Source organism: Harpia harpyja, chromosome 12, assembly GCF_026419915.1.
Source record: "Harpia harpyja isolate bHarHar1 chromosome 12, bHarHar1 primary haplotype, whole genome shotgun sequence".
In the NCBI taxonomy this organism is placed as follows: domain Eukaryota; kingdom Metazoa; phylum Chordata; class Aves; order Accipitriformes; family Accipitridae; genus Harpia; species Harpia harpyja.
In genome coordinates, this window is record NC_068951.1 from 2297082 (window position 1) to 2308029 (window position 10948).

At 38.9% G+C, this 10948-nt stretch overlaps 1 protein-coding gene across 7 annotated transcripts in view; it reads left to right on the top strand.

Annotated features, from left to right (window-relative positions):
* Positions 1-9991, top strand: part of SYNRG (synergin gamma) — a 45212-nt gene extending 35221 nt beyond the window's left edge. For 5 of the 7 annotated variants that reach the window (XM_052803562.1, XM_052803564.1, XM_052803565.1 and 2 more), the window contains 6 exons: positions 228-281; positions 1026-1122; positions 1382-1530; positions 4373-4483; positions 4942-4977; positions 6014-9991. In XM_052803562.1, the coding sequence (XP_052659522.1) occupies positions 228-281; positions 1026-1122; positions 1382-1530; positions 4373-4483; positions 4942-4977; positions 6014-6145 (579 nt within the window). In that variant the 3' untranslated portion in view covers positions 6146-9991. The remainder of the gene's footprint in view (positions 1-227; positions 282-1025; positions 1123-1381; positions 1531-4372; positions 4484-4941; positions 4978-6013) is intronic. The other 2 variants (XM_052803563.1, XM_052803567.1) reach the window with 1 other exon arrangement.
* Positions 9992-10948: the final 957 nt, after the last annotated feature.

Consider the following 10948-nt stretch of genomic DNA (forward strand, 5'->3'; position numbering starts at 1 on the left):
TTTCCTTTTGAAACTAGTTCTACCTCCCAGAAATCAAATTTTAAAGTTCAGGTGCAAAGAGAACATTTAAAGAATGGGGGGAAAATTAGGAGTAGGCATGTTAAAAGTTTACATAGCTGATCTGCAAATAGTCTTTTAAAATACTTGTCTACTGTATATCTATTGTGATATGCGAAGGGGAAATGCCTGTAGGAGCAAGATTCAGACTGTCCTTTTCTTTCAAATAGGAAAGTGAGAGGTATGCATATGAATGGCAAAGATGCTTGGAGAGTGCCCTGCAAGTAAGTGTATAGCCTCATCCAAAACCTTTTCCTCCTTCCCATCGGTGCCACCTCATTCAGCGTTTAAGATCATGTAGGCATAGAAAGGGTGGGAATCAGCCCAAGTGGATTACAGTTTTTAAACCAAAAGCTGTCACACAGCAGAAGCATTACGTCCTCAGTTAAAGATCCTATACTAATCTCCCTGTCATTTGTGATTAGTTTGGCTTTTGCCTAAATCTTCAAGTTAACTAGTTAATGTGGTGTTCCTGCATTTTGGGTGCCCAGTAATGTATGTTGTTCTGAGCATTGATACCAGCATCTGGCTCTTCAGCACTTCTTGAGAAACAGGCTTATTTAATGTGCTGTGCAGAGGGGCCAATTAATTTTCTGGTAACGGGTGTCATGCTTCACAGCCAAATTAGTTTTCCTTAAAATTTCTTCTTTGCATTTGAGCATTAGCCAAAACTGTGAATCTTATTATTAAACTAGATAGCAATACATGTTAAATAATAGTTAAAACTATTATTTTGGTAATGAAAATATTTGGGGGAATACGTTAAGGTTTTAAATGTTCATACTTTTCCCCTGATCTACTTACAGTTACAGCATGAATATATAAAACCATGTGATGGAGTATGGCAATTATTTCTTATTTAATTTGCCTCCTTTTCTGTATAACAGTTTCTGTTGGGGACAATCTTGTTCATAATAATTACTTTAAGGTAGAGAACACCATCATTTTATGAAATTCATTTCCACCAGGTCATAAAGAAAGCAAATGATACCTTAAATGGAATAAGTAGTTCATCCGTTTGCACTGAAGTTATCCAGTCTGCTCAAGGCATGGAATATTTACTAGGTATGTTTTAATTTACCATGTCTCTTACACTGAAAGTTCTCCTCTGAATAACGGTAATATATAATCACTCTTTCCAAAATGGTATTATTTTTTAGCTTAATCTTTGCCTGTACTGAAATAATGAACAACTCTTCTGCTAAATAAATGTAACCACCACTTTGAAATAACAGTCCATGACCACCTTTCATGTGCCATGCCTATTTTGTGGTATTTCTGAGTTAAAGTTTCAGGAATCCTCCACTGTGTTTTATATCAACAGGGGTTGTTGAAGTCTACAGAGTAACAAAGAGAGTTGAACTGGGTATCAAAGCAACTGCTGTTTGTAGTGAGAAACTCCAGCAGCTGCTGAAGGATATTGATAAAGTGTGGAACAACCTAATAAGCTTCATGTCACTTGCTGCTTTAACGGTAAGACCAAAAATAAGCTATGTCTTTACTCAAAGAAATGTCATAATTATATGTAAAGTGACTTCGCGGGGTGTCCTAACTTTACAGTTTGTATTTTTCTCTTGCAAAATGGAAATGCACTTGTTTGTGAAATCCAGTTTAAAGGTCTGTGTAAGAAAACTGTTATTTATGTACAAATGTGACTTTATCTTACTTAGTGTCTTAATGATTTAGATCCTATGTATCTGTGGACCTCTCCAATAAGGGAAATGTAGTAAAATTTAAATAAGCCATTTTATGAAGCCAGAATAATGCGGACAGATCTTGTCTTTGTAATACCCCTGCAGTTAGTTTTAACACTCAGGATATGAGAGCACACAATGTAGCAACACAGGAACAACTAAACTGTTTTCCCTTCTCTCTGCATTTCGAAATGCCTAAGTTTGCTTTGGTTCCTGCTACAGACTAAATAGCTTTTCCTCCTCTGAATAGAACTGCCAGAAAAAGCTCAATTGCTCTGAGACAGTCTGGTAGGAGCTTGCGAGCTTTCTATGTGACTGGGTGAGTGTGACACGGAGAGATGGTGAGGGGCTGTCTGAGGGGTGGCCTTTAAGTGAAGGAGCACCCCATGGGAAGGGTCTGCAAAGGAGCTGGGAAAAAGAGGGGCACGCTGGGGCCTGGTACAGAATACACACAATTAGAAGGCAAGAAAATCCCTTTGCCATTATATACCTTGCACTTTTTTGTGTATGTATGTTGCAGGCAATACAATGTGCAAAATTACTTTCTTTAACCACGGTAAAACTCATATTTTTAGGGAATCATCCATCTGTGGGCGCTTGATATCATCTTGCATAATGGATCCCTTTAACTCAGTATATACCTAAGGAGTCTTTAAATCTTAGTATCAGTACATCGCATGAAGCATCAATAAGCAGATCATTACCATGGTTATGGTTTCACTGAACATTTTGATTTGTGGCTTCCTTCTTGCAATGCAGCTATGGCCACTAAAGATCTTTGCTTCCCAATAAAGACTCATTTGTAAGTAAGGCCCAGAGTATTTGGTTGCTGCTTGAAATAGCCATCTTTAGCTCACTGTCATTCCCTGCAAAACAGGTATTATAAATGATCAGTCCCTTTTTACACACCTTTTACACATTTTTAAACCTCTCCAGTACAAACAGCGGTGGCAAGCAGGTATTTTTGGTGATGTCCTGTATTGCACCAAAGCCTGTCATAATATGAAATTTATACTTTCAATATTTTACTGCTTGAAAGATGAAGTTGATAGACTGGGATTCATCTGTTTGAACTCTGGCCTTGTTGATAGTAACAATCTAAAAAGCTATTGGGATCGTCTCCTGATTTAAGCAAGTGGATTAAAATTTAGTTCTTAAAGTGCTTTTCCTTGGAAGATTACAGGGATTACCTTAAAGTCCAAAGCTTGGCCATGTGTTCTCCGAGCTGCAGCAGTCCAGATAAATTTTAAATATACTAGGAGCTGCGAATAATGACTTCTCATACACACACAGAGTACCTCTGAAGTTATCTAAGAGACAGAGACTCCCACAGCTCTCAGAATCATCCCTTCCTGTTTCTCTTCTCCACCTGGGTCACTGGAAGGTGTGGAACTCATACCTTCTTTCCCTGGTATTGCAGTCACCGATCCCAAATGATGCAGAATTGCCAGTTGAGAGAAGTGTTCTAGCTCAGAGGCATGTGCTTGGAAAGGTTAATTTTATCTTTTAAAGGATTTTGTTACAAGGTAATTTTATGCACAGCCTTGTGGTTTTTCACTGCAAATTACAGGATGACCTTCTCATTTGCTTCACTCACGCATTTGGTAAACAAATATTAGAGTGCCTTTATTAATTTGATTGATCTACTTAAAGATTAAGGGGTGTTTTTTTCAGGATTCCAATTATTCTCCAGCCATTCAGCGGGAGAGCGTGATCAGCATACCTAGAGTGTGGATTAAGAGTACACGTGTTCTAGGATCACACCATTTTTTTAAGCTTCTTGCATTTCTAGTCATTGTTTTTATTTGCACTACTATCTTCAAGCAAAACATCAACAGTTTTATACCATCCTCATGCAAAGTTTTAAATTACCATTCATCTTGTGGCTGAAATGTAAGATGATGTACCGGAAAAGTGACTATATTCATTTATTACTTACATGCAGGCTTATTCTCCCAACCTTTGCCTCTCTTTAACCTGAGCTTGTGTATGGCTGGTGCCTTAATTCTTCTATGGTTTGGTTAACCTTAATATCCCATTTTGTACTGCTGTGCCATATTCTAGATTCCGAAAAACCTTCAGAAAGAACAACAACTGCCCTTTTTTGACCAGGCAATATTATGGAATTCAGGACAATAAACAGTGATACAGACACCGCTTCAAATGCTAACTAGTGAAAGCTGTGCTGGCCGATGCCTTGTTTCCTTGCAGCTGCACAAATAGTTGTTGCATACCACTGTTTATCTTCGTCCAGTTCTTAATACACTGCAGTTGAAATGTAGCAGCCGCCGCCTGGGCTCTTTCCTCAGAAGTTTCTTCCCCTTTTGATGTGGGAACATGGAACTTAAGAATTCGTTCCTTTGTAGTCTAACCCTTTTTCAAGAGCTTGAGTGTTATAAATTAATGCTGACGGAGATTGCATAGCAGGATTGCAAATACATACTAATGGCTCTGATTAAATCACACATCAGTTTATGAGAAAATGTAATATGTCATCCCTGCCGTGTTGCCGGTGTGATACCATGGCTCTCCGTAGCAACCAGATCGATAATTTTTGTTGTGATGTCTGAAACTTTTTCAGTTACTGAAAATGCCTAAATTTTATTGTCTCATTTCTTTAGCCAGACGAAAACTCGCTGGATTTCTCTTCTTGTATGCTGCGTCCAGGGATTAAAAATGCCCAAGATCTTGCCTGTGGAGTGTGCCTCTTAAATGTGGATTCAAGAAGTAAAGTAAGTATAATGGCCTCTATTGTTAAACTAATTTTTAAATTACAGTTTGGACTTTCATTTAGGCCTTGGGTGTATTTAAAAAATTTTCATGGCTATAATTTATAACTGGAAGTGGCAAAGGCAAAATCTGACCTATAGATGGGACTCAAAAAATCAGTGTCCTATATTCATTGGGCTTTGGGTATGACAGAGATGTGGATAAAAGTTTAAGTTAAATTGTTCATAATGGGGAAGAAACTGGGATACTAAGACTTTAAAAGTATATATATATATATATATGTAAAAATAAAAATCTTCTAATGACTTTTCTTTATGAAATGCATCTCTGAGGATCACCAGGAGGGGACTATTGTGATTAGCAGAGCTGGGAGGGAATCCCAGGATATGTACAGAGTAATGCCAACCCATTAACATATATCGGCAGTTTTGGTGACTTTTTGGTTTCAACGTTATTTCAGAAAGAAGAGAAACCTGTGGAAGAGCTTCCTAGAAAAGTATGAATCTGTAAAAAACATGTTCTTTATAGAATCATTCTTAGTTGAGTGTGGAAAGCTGAACTGCTAACTGGCTTTCAGCTGTCATTCTCAATTGTACCAATCATTAATCCTTTTCTTCTAGTCATTTTCTGTGACCGTAACACTTGATCTGATCAACTAACATGCTCTAGAGCCTCCCCTTTGTCTTGTCTGCATGCTTGTATCTTGTGAATAGCTTTCTGGTTTTGTGCTACTTCTGTTGTGTGGTAGAAAATTCACTGCAGTGAGTTTCTGAATTTGTAGCTCCCTGTGTGTCTGTTGCAGAAGAGGGGGAACTGTAGGGGGTTTTTTGCTACAAATATTGACTTTTGGCTATATGTAGTAGGCAATGGCATTTTTAGAAATCTCTGCAGGAAATCCAGGGTGTGGGGAACAGGGTTAGAATATTTTTTTTAAATAGGTAGCTGTGAAGCATTGGAAAGTATCTCCTAGCAACAAACATCGAGATGTTTTAAGCTTGTTCATGGCTTCACACGCTCTGTTCAGAAGCTCCTATTGTAAAGCAGATTCAATTAACAGAAGAAAGTAGATCAAATTCAACCTGAAACAACACTAATATAAAGAATTGCACCTGCCTAAATCACAGCAAAATTTGACCCAGTGAAATAAATGCAGTAGTTATCTACTGACTGGCAGAACAAGCATTCATCTTGCATGGATATGTAGCAGAAGTAGAAGATGCACAAAAGAAGGTGAGTTAGTTGCCAGGTGTCAGATCAGACAGCTTCCTAATCGGATGGCTCCCTTAATACAGGGTGTAACAGGCAAAGTATGCATCAGGTGTGATGGTTGGAGTTGGAGTTTTTGTCCACCTGCAAACACTTTGCAGACTAAAATAAAATATTGTTCATTGAGTGGTCTGTTCAGAGTGAGAGGGTTCTGCCATGCCGTACCATTCTGGGGTAATACCTGTGCAGTATCCATTTTACACTCTAGTTTCTAGAGCCTGGAGTAGATGAGACTGTCATACTTGTTTCAATTCTTGTTATTTTAGGCCTTTAATTCGGAAACGGATAACTTTAAGCTGGCCTACGGAGGGCACCAATACCATGCAAGCTGTGCAAATTTCTGGATCAACTGTGTGGAGCCAAAGCCTCCAGGTCTCATTTTGCCAGACCTGCTCTGAAAGCAGTTGCACTGAAGATGGAGTATTGGGTCTAATAATGCAGGGCACTTGGGGTAAATGGTGTGGTCGGGTAAGTGGAAGGGCTTGAGGTGTGGTTAGTGTTTGAAATGTTTCGGTTTGATTTTTGTACCATAACGGGTTAAAGCCACTGTCGCATACAAATTGCTTGTGAAGAATTTCACTTGAAATGGCCAGTGTTTCAGAAATAACCAGAAAAAAATGTAGTGTGGCAAAAAATGCGGCATTTCAGTCTTTCTCAAGATAAAAGCGGGCTAGTCTCTGTAACAAACCAGTCTGCTAACCAAGTGCATAAATCTCTGAGAGAGGACAGTACCTAGCTTGCAAGAAAAACTGAAATGCTTACACTGATTTGCATAGAAGTGACCACTTAAATACTTGAAGTACGTATTTGCAAACAAATCTTTTCTTTAATGTTTTTGGTATATGGACCATGATGTTTTTCTTTAAATATTTGCTACTATACTATTACAATGCATACAATGCACGAGTCACAGTAACTTTAAGGCAAAATGAATTATGGACTTAGAAGGAATGCGACTGTGGAGAGCCATTGTATATTTATACTTCCACTGTTCTGTATTGTAAATTATACTGTATTCCTATGCATAGGTGGTTAGTGCTGGGGGATAAGAACTTGGAAAAATTTTTTAAATTTTCCCTATCATATCCGGATTCTTTAATATAGGCAGCTGGATTTTAAAACTTGTAGTCTTGGCTACTCTGTTGTAAATATAGACAAACTCCTTCCTTGGACTTGTCCTGAACTACAGGTATGATTTGTTATGTTTCACCTGACCCTTCGGGAGTTGTGTGGCTGCATCACTGTTGAAAATTGGACTCCACTGATACAGCATGTCTGCTCCTCTCTCTCTCTATTACCTTTTTTGTACGTTAATGTGATTTTCGTGATGGGATGCCTGTGTGTTACTTGTGCAGTCTAGTGCTATCGGTAATAATGTGTTTCTCTGACTTAGACCTGGCAGCACGAGATGGCCCTTAGCTCCTGCCACAGGTGGGTGTGATTTAGCACTGGAAGTTGGTGGTCTTAAGCAGGCTATTTTTTGAAGCAGGGTATTGCACACCTGCTGTTTTGTTGCTTATGGTAGGTACGCCTATCTGGACAGAAGGAGGTCAGTATAAGAGACTATCAACAAATGTTAACCCGTACATCTAAAGTACCTGATTCTCTCTTCAGATACAATATCCAGATGACAGTGCAGTCAGCTGTAGTGCTATTTACAGAATTTTAAACCTAGTGGGAGCTTCATGGCATTATTATAAAGAGCCTTATCACTATACAGTCGTAGTGTGCAGTGAATGAAGTGGGGTGTATATCCATCAGGTACAACTTGCTGCTTAATTCTTTGACTTCAGTTTCTCAGATCTCTAGAAAATCTCCCTTCTCTCCAACGATATCAACAGCTTTTCCAAGCTAATCTTGCCTCCATTATGAGTAGCTGACACTGACCAGTGGTTATTTGCTGAAATAGAAATTACAATGAGGAAAAATGATGCTTTGTGTTTAAAAAAAGAAAAAGGCTTGGTTATACTAAACTATTAATTATACCACATGAAAGAATCTTGGCTAATAGGAGTGCTAGGTGTCTGGCCCCTTATTTACACGAATTAAAATAAATCTTCTTGCTGCCTGAAATTAGCTCATTCATAAAATAAGCAACTTGTGCCTCCAGTCGCAAGCTCAAGCTAATCAAGTGGTAGGTTTTCCATAGTGTGACAGTGACTGCCTACCTTCTGTTGCCCAGTAATTATCAAAAAAAGGGCAGTCACTCATTGCTTGCTCCCTATTTCATTTATTAGGTGTGAAATAGTTACAGCAGTCAGCACCATAGCTTTTGACCACATAGGTTGTTTTCCATCGTAATTAGGGGCTGCTGTATACATCACCAGTGCAAGTATTCCCACTGATGTTTGGGGTCTACTCAGCGCAGTAAGCCAGCGCTCACTTTTGCATCCTGAATTACAGAAGCACTTAAACGTTGTCTGATTTCAAGCAAATGCCTCGTCTTGCTGCTAGCAAGGGGACTTCTCAAGTGGTTTTGAGTATCTGGCTGATGCAAAGGCTTATGCTTATGAAATGCTAGATTGGGAAAAGGGAGTTTATTGTTAGCATGGGTTTCCACCACAGTTCCTGAACACTTAGCTAGATAGGATTTTTTTTTCCTAATTAAAAGAGAATGCCACAAATAAAAGAGGCCACAATGTGAAACTTACAGCAACCGGTATTTCAAATACAGTACCAGCTGTATTGTCATAAAAGCATTTTTCAGTGATGTTTTTCTTGTACTTGTTAAGCAAGTAAGTTCCCTGTCTAAGATGTATCCAGCGTGTCTTTTGGCCCACAAAAATAAGGAATTGACATTTACAATTATAATTGCAGCAGAGCTTGCTGAAGTATGACACTACTGCTCGCTTGCTCCCTACAGAAGGGAAAGCAGCAGGCAATAGTACTGCATTTGTGGCAAGCAGAAAGCGTTCTTCTGAACCGAACACCTTTACGTCATGGGAATACACCAAATGTTTTGCATGTAGTTACCCTCGATAAAGGCGTTGCACAATGAGGATCATCTCACTTACATATCCTAGTCATTAAAATGACTCACTGTTGCATTCAGCATCTTCTCAGATATTACGTTGCCAGCCAAAGCCCAGTGTCCTTGCAATCTGTATCCAAGGTTACAGTATTTTCTGCAGTGCATTGTGACAGACCATGTTCCCCTGCTTCCTTTGCATACAGGCTAATGGACACGCTGCCTTTCGCTTTGGTTGTGTTGAATTTCATAAATGTAACTCCTTTTTCTGCATGTATCTTTCGCTAGAAAAGAGAAACGGGATTTTCTTTTTTTTTTTTTTTTTTAATGTACGTGTTCTCTGGAGCTGCCTTGGGATTACCTATGGAAAGTGATTTTTCTATATATTTGTGTATATTTGGAATTCTAAGAGGTTGTTCGCTTGGTTATTTAATGTATATATCGCTTTACCCAGTTGTATTCCTGATGCTTCTGTGCTATCTTCGTGTGTTGCAGTTTTTCCTTGGTGGCAGGGGTGCTGGGGAGCGAACAGACTGCTCCAGCCTATTCCCCTGCCCATCCGTTGCCGTGTTTTGGTTTGAGTATCTCCCCAAGCTTGCTGACCCGTTGGCTGTAGCCGCTTGGAGGTTATTTGTGGCATGGGAATTGTTAATGTTCCGCACTTGACCGTTCCGCTGACTTCCCCTCCCTGGCAGCAGCTTCTCTTCACCTGGGTTTGTTTTGAGCAGCTCCTTCCTTGAAATTCGTGCAGTATACGTGAAGTGATAGTGAAGTTCAACCTAAGGTTGAGAAGAAGCTTGTGAAAACCCAAGGAATGCTCTGATTTCTAGTTAGTTACATGTTGGATTAATTAAACTTGAAACAAAACCTGCCTTTTCAATAAAAGCTGCTATTGTACAAACTACTTTTTCTGAAAGATTTTTTTTTTTTCCTTTCTCTCTGGATCTGTATTTAATTCCAGTTCTCAATATTAAAATATAAATGTCATAATTTTATGAAGAAAAGTGGTCAGAAAACTTCTCTTTGTATTGTGATTCTTTATTCTGCCCTCTGGGCGAATGTTATTTCGTTTCTAGAAGTGGTTTTGCGATTAGTAGTTGGAACTGTTTCGGTTTGTGCTATGCTGGAGTCACTGCTGATATTTTAAATCCAATGAGAATAAGTGTCATTAATGGACTTTAGTACACTGTTTACTCCCCTAATTCTTGCAGTGATTTATAAATCCTTTGTTGAGATTCAAACCTTGTATTCAATAAAGAGCTCATTTCATATCTGACCAACCTGTGAAGTGGCTTGTTCCAGGAGGCAGCTAGAAAAAAATGCTTTTGCTGCTTGCTGGTACCCGAACGTTGTCATCTCTGGTACGAGCTCCACGGGCGCTGGCCTGGGGGGGGGCTCCTCCTCAGAAATACACGGGCAGGGTGACATCTTCCCGTGGCTCGGGAGAAGCCTTGAAAGGTTGACAAAAAGGGCCTTAAACGTATAATGAAGCTGTGTAAGTGAAACCACCTTTGTGGCTAGTATTTGAAAGATGTCTCACCAAATAACATATAAAATATTCTTCAAGCAATTAAGATATCGACCGTTTGGAAGAGCCTGTGGGGAGCAGGAAGAATGATCTTCCCCTCAAATCCAGCTGGTGTGCTTACAGCAATCCAGAGTTAAACTGTGGCTCGCCCTCTTCTTTGGTTTCTATAGATTTGAGGATGCATGAAAAACTGGGTTTTGAGGGGGGAAAAAACACTCACATAAAACATCTTTTGTTGGAGTGAACACAAGAGGAATTTTGCAAAGAAATACCTACAAGTATTAATACCATTGCACTTATCCATAATATTATCTCTAATGGGTATTTCAGGTGAATTCTTTATTTCCTAATGTGCTTTATTAGGCAATTACATTTTTTTATAGGTCTAACTTTCCCTTTTGTTTAAAAGTCAGTCTTGATGCTTTCTTGGCTGAACATTAGTATCTTCCCCTCCCTAGGTACTAGGGCAGCGCGTGTATAAAGTCTATATAATAATTCAAAGTGGAGAATCTTTACCTTCCAGTTTTTATATAGAAAATGCTGTTAAATTATACATAGTCCATTTTTTAGGTAAAGTTTAATTTTGCTAGCAGATTTCAGGTTTTAGTATTTTTTTCCCTTTGAAATGTCATGCTTTCGGAATGTCTCCAGCCTAATGATTAGTCTTGATTTTTAATCTCTAGTTCCTTTTCTTACTTACCATTT